At 39.7% G+C, this 19,691-nt stretch overlaps 1 protein-coding gene across 3 annotated transcripts in view; it reads left to right on the forward strand.

Moving 5' to 3' along the window:
- The window catches only part of LOC109631049 (polyprenol dehydrogenase), a 44,207-nt gene that overhangs the window by 5,130 nt on the left and 19,386 nt on the right, over positions 1-19,691 (forward strand). The window contains exons 2-3 of one of the 3 annotated variants that reach the window (XM_020089615.2): positions 11,481-11,595; positions 13,048-13,155. In XM_020089615.2, the coding sequence (XP_019945174.2) occupies positions 11,493-11,595; positions 13,048-13,155 (211 nt within the window). In that variant the 5' untranslated portion in view covers positions 11,481-11,492. Of the gene's footprint in view, positions 1-11,384; positions 11,596-13,047; positions 13,156-19,691 lie in introns of those variants that run through there. The other 2 variants (XM_020089614.2, XM_069533536.1) reach the window with 2 other exon arrangements.

A 19,691-nucleotide genomic window follows, 5' to 3' on the forward strand; every position in this document is an offset into this window, starting at 1 on the left:
TAGTGCCTATAATCTCTCTCGTTACACTATAAACCGCATATGCTTCTTTGGCTTTGATTATTTGATTACAACAAATTTTAAATTTCACAACAAACATTAGATTTTTGTTATTATTACCACGGACAGACATATAGTGTTGTGTATTTGTATGTTCTGTCAAGTAATCACTAAAGCAGCTATAGAAGTATGACAATTTTTTTGGTGTACGAAAATTGCTTTTTGATGACACAAGTGTTCACACTGGTCCAGCCCAACTAATTTCAAATAAACCAAAAGTTGTCAATTCTAATGAAATCTCTTCAGATGTGTAACAGTCTGTATGTCTTCTGACCACTTAGCTACATAGTTACTGACACATACGTAACCATAGGTTGGTGATGTTTTAACACACAAATCCTGATCACTTACAAATATCATTGGAGACAGTCTTTTCCTAAAGATCTGGTTTAAGAAACATATTAAATCTTATTACCCTGAAGTCTGAACACAGCCTTTGTTCTGCAACTGGGTCTGTGAATATCTTTCTAACAATAATTAAGATCAGACAAACTCTCACATTTTACACTGTTCAAGATGGAATTTAATTGCCCTCTTGTTTGTATTATCTGGAGAATGTAATGAGTACATTTTGGGTTGGCGGGTTGTAGAGAGTTCTCCACCAGCATGGCATTTAGCTTGACTTTTAGCTCTTTAATTTATTAGGACACCCTCTTCAGTCTGTTGTCTGTTTGACCACTTATCTTCTGGAAAAGGCTGCAGCACATGTAGACCAAAATCCATCAGTAAAGTGTTTCAATAATTTATTAACAGCTAATGAATCCATTAATTCTGGCTTATAAAACCTTATAAATGGAGCTTTATCAGAAAGGGGTTCCAATTTGTTTATTCCCAATAAAATTTAAATATTGCGGCTGTGGTATAAACAGCATTGGGAAAATGTTGCTCTTCTAGGGTCAATATTACCAATTCATAGAGCTGTAGCTCACATTACTTCTTATAGTGCTGAAATAAAGTATGCTTTATGTGACTAGTGAACATCTGGTCACTTTGTGCATTAGTGTGGAAAATTGACGTGACCGGCATCTCAAGTTGGAATAAAAATTCGGAAAGCCAGCAAAAATGCTGGTACCCGAGTTGCTGATGTTATTGCTTATAAACCAATTAACATAATTTTGTATCAACTCTAAATAACGGCTTCTAAAGTCAATTTGTCAAATATTACATTTTGTCACTTACAAACTTTGCACATCTCTCACCAGCATCCAACACCATGTGTTTTTAGCCAATACAGACTTTTTCATGGTTAACATGCACAGGTTTTAAATCATGTAGCCTACAACTAATCCTTTTTCTTTGCTCTTTCTTATCATGCAAATATTGGAAAGAGGTGACGACGTGTGGTGTGTTGTTTAAACACATAAATACAACACATTTTGTTCACAGCGTCCATGTTTTTTTCCTCATTCCAACTTCAGAGCACTTGAACATATCAAAGTCAGAACGACTTCACAACTCAGGAAACAGGACCCACAATTTTAATTTGACATATTTATTTTAAAAAGCGGTGGGGTTTGTGAAAATTAAAATACAAGAGCTCAGTAAAATTAAGTTACATCATTAATATTGTCAGTTTCCACATTTTGGATACAGCACAGACCCAGATTCCAACCTTGTAGCTGTGTGGTTTCTCCTGAAGGGAACTGAATTTAATTAAAATCTTTTCCCTTTACAACCTGTCCAGTGTGTACCACGCCTCTCACCCAATGTCTGCTGGGAAGCTCCAGCTCCCCCAACGACCGTAAAATAAAAGCTGCATAGATAATGGCTGGATGTTTAGATTATATCGCTGTTGCATCTTTACTATCTTGAGGTCTTTGTTTTACCTTTTCACCTAATTAACTGCACTATCTTGAGCAGAAAAGAGAATTGTGAATCTTCAGAGGCAGATAAAGAACCGGATTCAAAACTGAGTTTTATTTTTCTGGATTTTCTCTTCCTGACTCATTCACTGCCATCTATACTACATGTCTGGGGCATCCTGTTGCAAGTCATCCCCCTTATCCCTCTGCTCTCCCTCCCTATCACCTCTACTCCCTCATAAAGACAACCTCAAGTTTAAAAAGCACTATATTTGTACCCTCCCTCAACCATAACCCATATTCATACCTTAACCTGAAAAACAGAGTACCAGCCTTCAAACAGCACCTCAGAGCGGTGAAGCCTGGTCAGGATGACCTGACATCACAAATATGTCCTCATTCTGAAGACCTAAAACTCAAATTGTCTCTCAGAAAGATACAAGCGCTGGCACACACACACACACACACACACACACACCTCAAAGCCATAAAAATAGATTGTGAGTGACTCAGCCGTTATGTAAAGTCCATCTCTGATAGGGCCGCCTGGGGCTGTTTATGTCAGTTTAGCTTGACGGCACTGGAGCTGAGGTGACACGTGTCTGCTGTGTCCGAGCTTTAGCACACACACACACACACGCACGCACTTTTCCCAGAATGCATGCGAGCCTCTCTCCCTCTTCCTTCCTTTCTGAGGCTACATTCCCCAGTGTGTGTCCCCCAGTGGATATAGATGTGATACAGTCAGCGTAACAGACTCCCTCCAGCCCAAACAACTCACATGATTAGCATGTCAGCGCAGACTGGAAACAGAAACACCGCGATATAGACATGAACCACATCCAGCTTCCCCACGGCCAGGTGGACACTTCAATCAATGTTGGTAAACCTGGAACAACGCATTGCTGGAATCTAGAGCAGGACATATACATGAGCTTTCCATCGCCTTCATTAAAACATCAGATCTGATGCTGTCTGTGTCACCTCCTTCTCCATAAAGCAGATGTGGTGCAGGGTGTTTGATTAGATATTTATCATCTGCACTGGTTTAAATCGCGATACTTTAATCATCCTCCATGCAAATATATTTTCCACCCTTAGTAACTCTGTGCTTGGATGGAGGCTTTTATTGTCCCCTGGTGGTCTGATGCAGGTGGAAAGGCTTTCCCACCTTCACCAGAATGAAACTCTAATGTGGCCTAAAGTGCTTTAGAAGTAACCGCAGGGAATGGGCTGGAAAATGGGCACATTTATTTATCTAAATTTAACGGAAAGTGTTGCTCTCATTCAGGTGAGGTGAATGAAGGTAATAATGGTGGAGACTCCGAAATCAATGAAATAGTTGAAAAATGAGAAATGAGAAAACCTGAACCCACCCCATCTGATTTTTTTTAACACAATCACACACTGAAGCAAAATGAATTGTGGTAAATCTAGCGGAAACCTTATCCCTAACCTTAACCTATATCCACAATTCACATCATAGTCCGAACCTTAAACAGTTTTGTTTTTGCGTCATTACGACCACGCTTTGGTCCTGACAAGGTGAGTCACGCACACACACAGTATCTAACACATTTAACTGAACACTCTGTGAGTCAGTGTGTGTGCCTCTGTTTCTGTCTGAAACCTGTGCGTGTTCATGTTTCTGATGGAGGACACCTGGATACCATGATGGAGCTGAAGAAATTGTGTTGTTGGGTTAAATGGAGGGATAGGTGAAGGGCTAGAGGCCAAGGAAGCAAAACACACACACAGAGAGACACACATACACACACACACACACAATCGGACCTAAACACACCACCTCTCATGCAGGATCTCTGTGTTCATGCAGAGTCTCACAGTCTCAGTGACAACAGGTTTCAGACAGAAACAGAGGCACAAATTTGACGTGTTAAATACTGTGTGTGTGTGTGTGTGTGTGTGTGTCCTCTTTTGGACCTTTTCCATCATAATTACTCACCTTGTCAGGACCAGTAGACGTCACGAGAACCAAAGCGTGTTCCTAATGGGGCAAAATGTAATTCCATTAGGGCCTATTTAAGGTTAGGAGTAAGATGTGAATTGTGCTTATAGGTTAATTTAGACTTAGGTGTGAATTGGTCTTGGTTAGGGATCTGGTTTTAGTTAGGCTTACCACAAGAAATGGAAGTCAAGGCAAAGTCCTCATAAGGATAACTGTGCAAACATGTTGTGTAAGTGTGTGTTCGTTGAATGGTGGTAATGACACTCTTTATCGGTGCAAGCAAATATCTCTCCCACTGCTCCTGATTATATATCTAATATATATATATATACTATAGTCTACAGTGCTCGGGTGTATTTGATGAAAATAACACAGCACAAACACAGTCACATGCACAGAAATGCATCCCCTTAAAAGTGATATACACAGTGCACACACAAATCTCATGTATGAATGAAAATAACAAAATCACCACTGTGCATCGACAAACAGATATGAAACACCACTGAATAAAAACATTGTTTCTGGCATTTTCTACATGCAGTAACAAACTCTTACACATAGGTTGCATTCACATGCATCATCCTAACGCAACAATTACAGCTCAAATTTTTATTTCAAACGAGTCCACTGAAAGTCCATTGAGCCTGATCACATGGATGTTGGAAGTACAGTATTTATAATTCATATGATGGTGCAACATGCTGCCTTGTTCTGCCTTTAAACTAGGTGCTTTAAAGAAACATAATTCTCCACCTGCATGGTCTATTCATTGCCTTAACTATACAGAGCTTGATTTTGTTGGAAGGTTTTGGAAAAATTGGACATTGCCAAAGTTTCTGTCATGTTTTTCTGGCCTGAAACCTTGAGGCAGAGACCAATTACAGTTCAAAGAATGGTTTGTTCAAATAGAAATGTGGATGGGGGTTGTGTAAAGCTGTATGATATTTACAGTAATGTCCCAGAACTCAATAGATTAAAAAAAACTATTACAACGTGCGTTATGCATGCAAATCTATTTCCTACTAAACAACAAGCAATCAGCAATTAAAAACAGCAGTGCCCTAATGTTACTGTTTAAACAGTTCCAAACATGAGAGTTTACATTTTTGGGCCTTTTTGTTACAAAAGCCTTTAAGTCAAAAAAGAGGAGAAAAGTCCAAAACCAGATGTTCATCCAAGATGTTGGTATAGGGTGTGTTCAGTCTCCTACTGCAAATACACGCAGGACAAATCTCAGGTTTCGCTTTCATGTTTACAAGCTGGCCTTTGGCTTCACTCCCCATGGAAAGCCTGTGGCAGCTGCAGCTGAGGCGACACAACAATTACCAAATCTGTCCATGTACAGTCCACTGCCTTTTCCCACCCTTGGCTATAGTGCACAAGGAGTAGGGGTCTCTCTCTCTCTCTGAATTGCTTAAATTTTCCTTTTTACTTAGAATGTATTAGTGGGTTTTTTTGTTTTTTTCCTCTGCCCTAATGGAGACCTGGGGCTGGGTTGGAAACTCAGAAAAATCATTTGAGACACTGTATATGATACTTGGCCCCACAAAGCAACTGCAATCAAGTAGGTAAAAGTTTCTCATCGTCATGATAGAAGTCTTTACTGAAAACTGTGCTGAGATGAATGGTTTGACATTTTAGGAAATGCAATTATACCTTTTCTTGTGGAAAGTGAGATTAAGGAGAAGCCGGCAGTTTAAAGGGATAGTTCGCCGGAAAATGAAAATTCACTCATTATCTACTCACCACTTTGCCGATGGAGGGATGGGTGAAACGTGTTTGAGTCCAGAAAACACTTTAGGAGTCTCAAGGGTAAACAGTGTTTCAGCCAAGGCAACCTCTTCTTCAAACGTAATAAAACAACAGAAAAAGGGTTTAGACATTCATACTCTACGGCCTAAAAGTCCACTACAGGAAGTGGCTATAGTAGTGAGCATAGCCACATAAACGCACACCACTCTCGTGCCCTTGGGCGATAGTGTGGTTTGTTCCGTGTGCACGATCGATCAGAGAACATTTAGGATAAAAACATGGAGTAAATGATGCCATTTTGAGTTGAATATGAATGTCGGGGCTTATGGACACTTGGAAGACACCACACAAGCAGTATGGAGGCATGTTGTGCTTTTTCTCTTGTTTTATTACATCTGAAGAAGAGGTCAAAATTGACTTCAATTGTATTGAATTTGGCTGCAATGCCCCTGAGTCTTCAGAAGTGTTTTGTGGACTCAAACACTTCATCCACCGCTCCATTGGCATAGTGGTGAGTAGATAATGAGTGAATTTACATCTTTTGGTGAACAATCCCATTAATTTAAGTCTAGTGCATAGATTTTCTAATTGTATGGAGATACTGTATGTCTCCCTAGGGAGGCATGGGAGAGTTGAAGGGGAGGCTCATGAGTCACAGTATTTTCGAATTCAGTGTGACTCACACTAGATAATGATCTATCCGTCACAAAGAGACGTCCATAAATCTGCTTGGAAATCATGGAAAAAACAACATCCTGTTATGTCTAGAATTAACCTGACAACTGAAATGTTTTTAAGATGAATTCAATATCAAAGTCATGGTTCTCTGTAAATTCACGGGTTTCCACGGCAGCTAATTGTGTGTACTTTAACCTTTTTGGTGCGCTAGTTTGCCAAAATGTAGGTGGAATAAAACAGGGCTCAAGTTGTAGCCAAGCCCACAGCTAAGTGACTCTTTAGCACCTTTGTCCTCCCTGATCTCACAGATCACAGCAACTGTACCGACTATACTTATAATACTTAAATCTGTACTGAACTGAAAAGTAAAAATGTTAAATTTTCATTTTTTACACTTTAATTCTTGTATGGTTTAAAAAAACATGTTTGTCTTCTTCACACTTTGTAGCACATACACACAGACACACACCTACTGCTATTAACGCAAAGAATCTAGAATAGGTGCACACAAATAATTGCGATTCAGGTTGCTAAAGGCATTCCCTATGGCTTCCTGTCTCCTATTCATTAAGGCTGGGACACTGTAGCCTGCAGCTTTGACTGAGTCTGAACTTTGAGTCCATCTTCGGCTCAGATGGGCGGGCGGAGGCTTCTGAAAGAGAAAGCCCAAACAAAGACAGAAAGACAACATCACTTCAAACAAGGACTCTGTAGTCTATATAGCCCATGGAAAAGCCAGAAAATTAAATTTTCTTCACAATATGAAACTATACATGCCATCTTCCATGGCTGAGAGCCAAACATGAGTAAAAAAATAACAGGGATAATGTGTCCAAATCATCATCCAAGGGCCATTATCTGCAAAACAATATCCAATAGCATCTCGTCTCAGCAGGAATAAACCTTTGTGAAATATGAAATAAAGATTACTATTTAACTGGCAGCGTGCAAACAAACATGCAGAGATGCTGTAGAGGGGTTGTCAGCCTGAATTTACAAAATAAGACAAGTTGGGCTTTGCAGCCAGCCAGTGGTTGTCATATAAGACTAGGTGACTGTTGGTTGGAGCTATTTTGATGCTGTTCAAATGTTATTTACATCACACACCCTCCTGTCACGTCCTGTTCCTGGCATGTCTCATGTGTCTGTGTGTATGTGAGTGTTTGTTTGTGTGTGTGTGTTTGTGGGGGTACATATGTCTTTATTGGTGTGTGTGTGTGTGTGTGGGTGTGTAGACAACTGTATCCCTGATGTTCCATCAACCCAAATAATCATTCCACAGTCATCCGTGAGATGCGATTTCCTTTTAACAAAAGCAGGCCGGCTCGCCTCGGTGACCCTCCCAACCTCTCAGGCTGAGGCAGAAGAAACACACACACACACACGGCACACATGCACTCGCGTCCTCTCAGCTTGCATTAACTCGCACATTTAAATCCACACACACAGCCTCCCGCTGCTCAGCCTCCATCGGGGGCAGTGGTGATGACACAGTCTCTCTAAGTTGCTGCTCATTTAGCTGCCTACTAAGCAGACTTAATAACTGGGGCCAACTGCTTGTCAGCATTTCCGGTCTAGTTAGACCTTAACTATTGCATAGTGAGAAAGACACAAACCAAAACTAATGTTTTCCCTGTCAAGACAAAACAGGAAGAAGCTATTGTGAATGCCCCCAAGACCTGTCTTTAACAGAAATGATTGTAATTTAGTAGAAGGAAGTATCGTGATGATAAAGTGCCAGGGACAACACATGCAGCTGGCTCCTGAGCCTGTTAACACGGACATAATGCATTACTGCAGCAGAACAACAAAAGCTTTACATTAAGCTTAAAATCTTTTTGAACCAAAATGGTGTTCTTAGATCTTTGGTGTATGTTGGAGGTTTATCCCATTTTATGCAGCTGACCTCCAAGTCTCCAGATGCTTTGAAGAACAGTTGTTCTAAGGCGACCTCCACGCTACAACACATCTGTGTTTAGAAGTTTGGACATGCTGCTAACCACGGTTTTAGTTTTAGTCTGGATGGACAGAAACAATGACAAAAACTTACAACTGTTTGAACCCTTCCAAAGGAAAATAACTAGCGTTAGACTTGGCTACCAGCATCTAACTCAGCATGGATCATCAGTCGCTGACCCTGTTTTCTTTGCTGACAGATGATTCAGTGTTTAAATTAGCCAAGATGCCCAAAGAAAAAGACATGCACCAGATACCTGCTTTTATATACAGTAAATGGAAATGTTTAATTACGTGAGCAATAATAACAAATCAACAGAGCCAACATGAAATTCATTCATTGACCTGTTTTTTAATTCCTGCTAAAGGTCGGATGAAAATAGTTGGATGGCTGCCCCATAATGTGTTCCTGACAATTGTGTAGCTCACAGGTATTCATGGAAAGTGCAAAGTTGTCGTCCAGCCTTTTCATTTGGGGTGAGTGTTTATTTCCACCTGCTGTATATTTTTTCAAAGCACCTCCCTGTAGCGTGATTTCGCAATAGGGAAGGTGACTTATGGCAACAGCTAAATCAATTCAAGTGGTAAGAACAGCGTGAAAGTGGAAATTGATTAAAGGTAATCACCGAATCTATGTGTCGCATGTGGAGACGCATTCTAATGCCATGTTTGAACAGATGTACTCAGAGGTGTCCACTGTGATCAGATCACTGCAGACACGTGTTATTGCGTGTTGGTGTGAACAGGGCCTCTACCTGCTTGTCAGTTTTATACACAGATATGTACAGTACACATTGCTTGACCTTTTTCAGTCCTGTAGGAAGCAATTCACTTTACATGATAAAATACAAGTGATTCTGAACAATTCTGATTCTTCTACAATTGTAGTTGTGGTAGTGCATTCACTTATCACACATCACACTTACACTTTCAGTACAGCCACCGGGGGGGGGGCGGACTGACCACCGAACTTCATGTATGGTAGATGACCCACTATACCCCCTGAGCCACAGCCACCCATAATTAGAAAGCTAGATGTAGCTTATGACAACAGTGTGTATTGAAAGCAGGATATGATGACACTGTCACTGAAGCTGATACGATGGATACTACACATTTCTATTAACCTTTTATTTTCTAAGTTTAAATACATACAGTGTTTTTTTTTTCAACTCACAAAACCATCTTATTGTTTCACATCATGGATGATGGATCTTCTCTGTGCAAAATTGAGGGGACACTTAGCGCTGATTAAATCAGAGAATTAGTGTTGAATTAGTGTTGCAGAAAAAGTCAGGACTTTCACAGCTGAGGTCCTTTTTGACTAATTATCACGGCAGCATGACTGGCCTCTAATAAGAGTACACTGGTGCGATGGACTAAAGTGTTCCCAGAGGAAAATCTAACATCCAGCAGTCAACCCTAACTCGCTTCCTCCAAGTAAAAGAGGAGCAATAAGGCTGCAGACAGAAGCCGCGCTGCTCCAGTAACATGCTTTTAAAGCCTATCCTGGGAAATTATGGATCAAACTAGTGTGTCATCCCTCTGTTGCTTCCATCGTGTGTGACCTCTCTGGCAGCAGTTAATGAGATAGTCAGTGAGCTGAAGGGAGCAATATGCTGGATCTAGAGAAGGATAATATGGCACATCAAGCAGCCAAGCAGCAGCAGCGAGTTCCTTCCATCATGCGCTGATTCAACCTCGACAGCCAAGTGATGGATGGCTACTGGAAATCCGACTTTTCAAGGTCAACTAGTCATCAGGGCGTCGGAGAAATTGGCCAATCTGGTGATTTCAAGAAAAGCTCCAGTAAATGGCATTCAATTCACATATAAAAAATGCAGCAGGAGATTCTTTGGTTCAGATGCGTTCACAACAACCAGAGAACTCAGGGGAAGGTTGGGGTAGAACATGCAGGAGAGAGAACATAACGTATATATTCCTCGGTGGAAATCACATGTTTGTGCTTTATAGCATGTCAACACTGGCATCTGCCTTCATCGCCAAAAGCTTGAATCTCGTTTATTCAAAGTGACATCTTTATCGGTGTTGTCTTCATGTGTGGCACCTCTTTTTCATCGAGAGATATTTCTTTTCTTGTAGTTTTTTTTACAGTTTGGCGTCTGTCACGTTAGAAATGTGATCAACACACTCACTCACTTGCTAGGAATCAGAAGACCTATTGCAGCAGTGCGACGAGGCTGTCACATTTCAAAAGCTCCTTTGCATGTAGCTGATAAATGTGTCCTTTTTTCCCCAAGAAACAAAGGCTCCAATGGGTGGCTCCTTCCCGGCCCAATGTATCCCAGGATTCATTGCGCTTCACTGATGAAATGTCCAGTGCTTGAGTATCATGCTTCACTTAAAGCTAGTAGTGCAAATGTTTAAAAAAAAAAAGGGCCACCACAACTCTCTCATAGTGTCCAATTAACTTCAGCTGTTGCTAGGAAACAGCAATATGGGCGTGACGAGCTGGAGACAACGATCACGGAAACCCACTGTAGACCAGACCGTCACATTTTGGTTCTGCATTTGCGGTCTACGTGGCCGTCAACGGAGGCAGTCCCCAAGGGTCAGATAGGCGGCGTCCTCCGTAGGGTAAATTGAGACACAGCTTCTGAACATGCTCACAATGATCTTCTCTGGTATTTTAACAGATGCACACTTTATCGATATCCTGCTCTTGAGCTGCATTCGTGCGTGGATCACAGAGGATATTTAGGCTAAAAACATGGTGTAAATGACATCATTTCAAGATTAATTTGAATGTCGGGGCTCACTGACACTTGGATGACCCCAGAAGAGCAGAATGGAGGCATTTTCATTTTTTTTCCCTGTTTTGTACCATTTACTTCAATTTTATTGGATTTGGCTGCAACAATGTTCACCCCTGAAACTCCCAAAGTGATTTATGGACTCAAATACTTCACCCACCCCTCCATTGGCATAGTGGTAAATAGACAATGAGTTAATTTTCCTTTTTTGGGTGAACTATCCCTTTAACCCAACACCTCATAAACACATAACATACATCTGTGATTGTAAAATATAGAATAAAATTAAAATATAGCAAAAACTATTGCAAAATAGAATATGTTCGGATGTCTGGTGCTTAAAGACACACTAAGTGCTTTGTAAAGTGTTGATGCAGGATTGAGTGATGCCTCTGCAGTAAGTGAGGTTAGATGACTTCCTATTGGAACGTGTCCCACAGACGGATCAGTGCCCATGATAGTTTGCTGCTCCTCTCTGCTCCTCCTCAGATCCTGACAGACATGTTTTCTCTCCGGTCTCATCTTCTCCCTGTGATCAGACTCTACCTGCTCGGTCTGAAGGAGCTGCTGGTCCAGATGTTCACCACAGCTTTCAGGCTGCCAGGTCGGTTTAGCTCCAGATAAGTTGTCCGCTGTGCTGCTGCGTTCGTTCACTCTTCTCCACAGTCTGTGGTTCGCCCACTGTTGTGTTGTGTCCCGTTCAGGTTGTACTGTGAGTGACTGACGCTGTTAGACTGTAGTTACACGTCGTAACGTTACTTCGCGCCCGTAGGAGCCATTCTTGAACCCGTACGGGCTGTCACCGTAGCGCTGTAACGGAAGACGCTAAGCTAGCGGTGTTAGCTAGTTTTAGAGAGAATAAGGAGTCAAAACACAAGTGACATTAGGATCTATTTGGTGTCTTACGTTAGCCGAATTTAGCAGAACAGCTTAACAATCAATTTGCATCTTTAATTATCATTTAAAAGATGATTGCGTTTGTCTGTATGCTGCGTGGGCTTAAATAACCACTTTTTATAAAGTAGTTTGGTCTGTTGTGGCGATTCACTAAAGGACAGAACGTATCCCAGCCACAGGTCAATGATCAGGCTTGATAATGACATCAACTAATGAAATATGAACTGCAGGTAGAATGAATATATTGCAGCAACTCATGCTACACAAATGTTCTGGTTTTATGTAGGTGTTTTTGAATATTAGACCTACAGTGACACATTACTGTATACTGAGTAGAACAGGTACACATGTCAGGCAACATAGTCATCATCATGTAAACATGCATGACTTCATACTTAAATACACTATACTTAAATAGTTATACTTATACTATAAATATAAGTATACTTTACTTTTTCAATATTTCATAAGTATATAGTATATAATTATACTCTACTAGTTATATTTATTCTATACTTTTACTTATACAATATATAATATGACGTCATACATGACGACATACACCATAGACATGTAACCATACTATGAGTGATATGAAGGGACTTGATATAGGGCTGGGCGATATGGCCAAAAATTATATCGAGATGAAAATGTCCATAGCAGTTGATATTGATAATTATGATAAATGTCATATTATTATTTTGTTGGTGGTGGTTTTAGTCTTCTATATGAGCAGAAAATATAAATTATGTGTTATACCTCCCCACTGTGCTGGTACAATACATACATAAGCACTGTATAGATAAATATTGAACCTTTGTAGTATTTTGTTATTCATGAAAATCACATTTATAATTACTGATATTGTTTTATTGCCCAGCCCTAACTTATTTTTTCAGGAAGGAAGCAGGAAGTTAGTAGTTACATGAAATCATTCTTCAGGTGACTTAAGGAGACAAGCGACTCCATTCAACATTGTTTAGGAAAGCAAACGAAAGTCATTTCACAGACAAATAAAGTCCGTCTGACAATTGCACACTATCTTAAAGTCTGACTACAAGAACTTCACTTGTAGTGAAATAGCGGCCCGTCTTGAAGCGGCTGCCTTATCAAATGACATTCTCCCTGATATCTGTGTGTCCTCTTCTGCCTCTGCCAGTGATGCCCAGACAAGATGGCAAGGTTGCCATAGTGACAGGAGGAGGCAGGGGAATCGGCTATGAGGTAGTCCGCCACATGGCCAGACTGGGCGTGCACGTTATCATAGGTACAGTATGAGACCGCCACACAAATGGGACACACAAGCATGGCAGGAGATAGAGGGTAAACAAACATGTATGACAAAGAGATTTCCCCTCAGGCTCACTCCCATCTGTTTTAACTCAAAAATGAAAGGCAATATTAATGATAACCTTTGGTGCTTCACAGTTATTAAACAAACAATAAAAAAAGAGAAAGCAATACAACACGGAACAACACAATAAATTATGGAAAAAATACAAAGTCTATAAAAATGGCTGGTGAGCATTGTTGTTCAAATGGCAGACTCACTCAATTTTCTGAGTCACAAACCCTTTTGTAAGTTCCCTCTCATTCTGTTGGCGCTTGATTTAGCTTATTATAAAGTGGAGTAGCCTTTTCACCTTTGCAATGTATCAATCCTTGAGAATTTATGAGGAGAAAATATTGTATATATGTACAGGTTACACCCACCTGCCCACAGCAGTGAGCTTGACAAGGCAATCTGTCAACGCACAGACAGCTTAAGCAGGTGTAAAGCTGGTGGCACAACAACCTTAGATATGATAGTGAAAACGCCCTTAATCACTGCTAAATGTTTCTAATGAGTTTTCAGCTGGCTGATCAGAGGCAACACAGGGAGAACCGAAAAGACTGGTGTCAGCCTGTGTGAAGTAGGAGATGTCGTTTAATTGAATCAATGTCTGTCAATTTGAGAACAACACAGGAATTGCAGTTAAGAGTTATGAGTTTTAGTAAACAACACCGTCATTTTCAACATACTGTCATCACAGAGTCTTTTTTTCTTTTACCTTTGGTTTAAAATAGATGCAATTGAAAACAGTTGCAATCAAGGTCTTGGGAAAGTCTAGAAGGCATATATTAACTCAGACAATCAAACTAAATACTCTATGGTCTGCATGATGGGTATTAAAAGGACAACATTTCAAAATACATATTTTCATGAATGAATTAATCTTGTTTAACGGGCCATGGCATTAGAGAGTGTTTAGATGTTTTCACACCTGAAAGTCCAAATCAAGGTTATTACCAGGATCACAAACTTCAGGTGCAGTGCAGAAGTCGAAGAAATGTTCACGCTAAAAACGAACCAAACCATGGTTCAGTTTCATCTGGATCAAGACCACCTCTTTTGTTCGCATTAAGTTTTGGACTACTGGTCTGGGTCAAGGCACCTTTTTATTTTAGTTTACATTCAACTGGAAAGAAGATCTGAGCAAAACCAACAAGTTGTGAAGGTGCCCTAAATGAATATCTGTACACAAAAGTTTATTTTATCCAATGCCTATCTCTTTATAGTGTCCTGGTGTATCATGTACTACATACAGTTTAGTTGAAGAAGATGGCTCCCTGTTGGTGGAGCGACAGAGAGGATAAAAGGCTCCAGAGATATCCTCTTACAATAGATGTGTATTGTACAATGAATCGTCTGTATAAAGCCTGTTGCTGACAGAAATCCTTAATTAGTATCAGAAGGTCAATAGCGTATTCAGATGCCTCTTGACACCCCGCTGATCTGTTTCAAGGTTTGGAGTAAAATCCCACATTTTTGTTTTCATCATTAGAAAATATGTGATGCTGCAACGTGAGATGATTTTTGAGCTCCATTGGGATTTCAAGGTTGATATCAAATTGAATGTGAAATGCAAATGTAAGTTTTGCATGACTCAAGGTCTGGTATTGTTCTTATGGTTATTGTTAAATATTGAGGTATATTTGCGTTGAAGAGAAAAGAACAACAACAAAATTTTATGGAATTCTTTATACCAGGGTCTTGTAGCATGTGAGAAACATCATCATTCTACAGAGCACAAACACAAAAATACTGATTACCCACAAAGTTTCAAGTATTTATATTTAAGTGTGTTGTTAAAAAGGGACAGCATTTATTTTAAATATAATTAATAAAGAAAGCATTTGAAAATGAAATTGGACATTGTTTCCCATTTCAAAGGATTTGCGTAAATGGTTATATTAAGAACTTATACACTAAGTTTGATATCAAAAATCAGATTATAGTGAGATTGTGTGTTTGTGTGTGTTTGTGTGTCGGCTGTGCAGACGATCAAATGAATGAACCCCTTATGTCATATACATTTACTTCTATCTATGGTGTAACTCTCTTTGGCTTCCTTCCTTGAAGTGTGTCCTTGTACCTACTCACCACGGCGATGTACTACATTGATCACTCCCTTATCTTTTATTCCCCGGAGCCATTTCATAAAATATGTTGATCATGATCAGCACCTCTGATGTCCCCCCTGTCTCCCACTTCTAATGTTTTGCACTTCAAGGCTTCACATGGATTAACGGTTTAGCTCTTTCACACACTTAAGTGTTTTGTTTAGCATTTAGGGTTTGATGTTGATGCCAGGGAGCCAGAGCTGGAGCAATAATCCCACTTCTGATATCAGTGGGTGTTTGTTGCCTTATGGTGAAATTGATGAAATTAAATTTCCCTGTTAAAGAAGGATACATGCTGCCCTCATGTACACATGTGTCACTTGGACGCTCACTCTATGCATTTGGAGAATAAGTAAGCTGATATTTTATTTGAATTTATTTTCTTCTAGATAACAGGACAAAAAGATAGGTGAATTAAAACCATCAACTGCATACAAAGTTGGATGATGCATTTCCACTCCCCCCCCACTTGCACAAACATGATGCAAAAATATTCCGGATACAGGTGCAACCATTTTGCTCTTCTGACATAATTTGAGCCAGAGTCTGCACAGTAGTGATTGCAGTGTGGAGCTGCTCTGGAGCTTCTATTGCAGAACCTGCCTATTTACATGCATTTGTCCAGTTTCTTATCAGTTTTAGATTTAAATAAAGAAGATTCACCAAATGTTTTAGCATCAAATAACAATTTGAAACTTATCTGAAAAATAACCACTTGAACGACCTAAAATCACAGGAACCATCTTTCAGAAAATGTATTGTTTTGGTCCATGTCTCATGCACTAGTAGGGTTTATGACCTATGCTGAACCCAGCCAAAATGATTTGGCTTCACTTTGGGGAGCTGTCATGTTGTCTGTATTGATATCCAGCCTGTGCTTCAAACAGTCCATTCAGAAATCTACCAAAGTACATGTTTTGGAGAAAGGTAAACAAAGAAAAGAAGTCACTGAAAGAAAATATTATTACAGTAACAACCTTTTTCTCAAAACATTTGATCTGTTTCATTGATATTCCTTATCATGATCTAGCAAACAGCATCACACAAGCTGGTTATAGATTTTCTGTGTTGGAGACACATTAGTGGTAAGATGGCTCAGTGTTTAATTGTTTGTGTTGTTGTGCTTTGTTATTTTTGTCTGGAGGGTTCTGTAGAGATTTATGATTGAAGGAAGCATTTTCCTCTTACCTCTCACATCTCTCCCAGCAACACTCCAGAACTGGCAGCTGAGCTAACTGCCATTAGCATCTACTCTAACATACAATCCCGTAGGGACTGGTGTTGTTTCTGCTGTGCCCATTAAGCTATCAGGATCAAGTTTTACTCTTTACTCTATTTGTACAGTCACTGGGTTTGGTTTCAGCTCAACTCAATCATCATGTTAAACCACAGAACTCTCTGTGGTAGCTGTGATGAGGAGTACTTCACTTGTTGACAACAACTACTGAGGGATTTTACATTTTACATTCTGTATAAATACCCACTCGAGCTGGATCACCCTATTTACACATTACAGAGAGGTTGTACTCCCTGTCCAGAGACTGCAAATGCAAATTAAGTGGGAGATAATGTTGCGCATGTACAATTGTCAATTGTGTATTAACAATTAAGCAGTGAAGTAATTAAGGCCGGAGTTTAAGATGCCCTTGTGAAACAACATGAACTCTTGATTCAGCACCTTGGAGAGCGCATGGTCACTGTTAATGACACAGAGGGCGGTGGTTGGCCTCACAGCAAGAATGTTGCAGGTTCAAATCCCAGTTTGGCCAGGTTCTTTCTGTGTGCTCCCTGTGTCTGTTTGGGTTTTTCTGTGGATAACTTGAATTCTTCCCACAATCCAATGACGTGCAGGTTGGGGTTAGGATAACTGGAGACTCTAAATTGACCGCTTTGTGAATGGTAGAGTGACTGGTTGTTTGTTTTTGTATGTGGGCCCAGCAGTATGCAGTGACCTGTGCAGGATGTTTTTGTCCAATGTCAGCTGGGATCTGCCCCAGCCCCCACATACAGGCCCCACAATTTTAATCACAGTTATGATATGATAATATTTGCCAGGGCTTTGCAATATGATTATACATGTTGAGTGACAATAGAAAAACAGCATTTATCTTGTCCAAAAATCACTCTTGACTGTAATATATTTTCATCATTTGGACTATGATTTGAGTTTTTCTACATATATGCTCAAGCAGAAAAATTTGCATTCAGGCAACAGAGCTCCCTCCTAAAAGAGGGACTACTTCTGTTGCATGAATGTGACACACAACACACAAGCCAAAAAACCCTATTTGGCAATTTGTCCCCACAGTCGACTGAAACATTACTAACTTCGGTTGCATCTGTAAAGACATGGCCCCAAATTTTACGTGGTTAAAAAAAACGAATAAATAACAATATTTGTTGATATCTGGACTTTGGCATGTACGGATTTATTGTCCAGCCGTATTATCTGCTGATAATAACATGATTAGATAACAATATCCATCTCTAGCCCACTGCCAAATGTTAATCTTGTTTTGTGGTATTTGTGTTGCAGCAGGTGGGAGGTGGTCAAGGGAGTAGAAGGGGCTGGACGTAATGGGAGCTTTTCACGTCACCCGACTGTTTTGTAATGTTCCCGATATACAAATAAAATGGGTTGGCAGAGAATATTTTAAAATAAATTTTCTTAAAAAGCCACCTAAAGTGCAGTACATTACTGCTACAATATGCTGTGCACAGAACAGCAATATGTTTTAATGCGGTTTGGCTTCCAGGGTGAGGCTGAATTTTAAATTCAGTTCACGAGTTTGAAAACTTTTAAGAAAACTCCAGCTTTATTCATTCAGAGTGTACATCACAAAGTCAGTGTCAGAGTATCCTTGGAGACGGTTTGAGCAGAAAATAAATGAGACTTGAGAGCTATGTACTGTATGATTACACACACACAGAATCAATACATGAAGAACTTGAAGTGTCTGTCAGAGACACAGACAATTGTGTGTGTATTGAAGCTAATCCCGCAGGATAGAGTGTATCTCCATTTAAAATTTCCCCCCACCTCTTGAGATAATTCATGAAGTGAGAATATTTGGTGGTAAAATAGATCCCACTCTAGCAGTGGAGTGGATGCATATTTCAGGTGAAGTGGGAGCAGAGTGCTTGCATGAGGGGAGTTAATGGTTTGAGCCTGTGCACCGGCAAATATCAGAGTTGTAGATTTATCAGTGTGCAATTTGGCTTGAAGTGTTTTTGAGTAGGTTTTGATTGAAAGTGAATATTTTTAAGAGAAGATAATTACACTTAAATTATTCTGTGTTGGAAAATATTGTGCTCCAGCAAAGACACCAGTACATCCTACCAAGTGAAAAGAATAAAAAGAATAAACTGTTACATTTGAAGCTGTACTTTAATAGTGTGTGTTTGTTAATCTTTTACACACATTTACTTCAATGCAATAAGCTTTATTTTTCCAAAAAACATGGATAGATCAGTTATCATGGTCTCAACTATAACTGATGCGACAAGGGCACTGGTGGAGTTTGAAATCAGGTGAATGTATTAACATTTACTGATTTCTTCTTCTCTTCCCAATTTTAATCCCCTAAGTTCAAGGCCCATGACAAGAAAATTTTAAGCAGTCTCTTAAAGATGCTGAATAACAGCTGAATCCATGAGTTCATCTCTGGAAAGTGCCACTAAGTTTTCCATGAATGACACATTGTGATATGTGGGATGGATAAACAGGTCTTACAAAGAAGTGATCCTTTTCTTCTGTTATCACATTTGGTTCCATGGAAGAAAAAGTCTCTGGAGGCCAAATTGGGACTTAATGAAATCTTATCAGTAAACTATCAGTCAAGCTGATGATTGTTTTTCTGAGCCATCAACCAAGAGGCAAAGCAGGTTTGCTATGTCTTCCATGGTGAAATGTTCTTATCCATTTACACTCATAAGCCAGGTTTTGTTAATGTTGAGAGATTTACCTACAAAACACCCACAAAAAGGTTGCCTATTTATAATCTTCATCATTTAACAAAAAATGTCATCAGAAAACTGAAGCCTACTTTTTGTGGGACAAACTCTTATTCATCTGACCCTCTATAAAAATGAGTTATAAATCATTTTGAACCTTCCAGCACAGTAGAAAATAATTCTCTCTTTTCTGAAAAATCATTGATAAACCCTGTTTTTTTCATTCAAAACAATCAATCTGAATAATGTCTCACTGACAGCCCCAAGTTGCACACTTGTTTTCTGCTTGATCCAATCTTTCACTTATTGATTAGCAGAGGATTGATCAAGGAGCCAGGCAAATAATTTCTCTGCTTTTGATAGCAGCCACAACACACAACATGATATCCTATTATAAAATAAACC

This window comes from Paralichthys olivaceus, chromosome 10 (genome assembly GCF_024713975.1).
Source record: "Paralichthys olivaceus isolate ysfri-2021 chromosome 10, ASM2471397v2, whole genome shotgun sequence".
Classification (NCBI taxonomy): Eukaryota; Metazoa; Chordata; class Actinopteri; order Pleuronectiformes; family Paralichthyidae; genus Paralichthys; species Paralichthys olivaceus.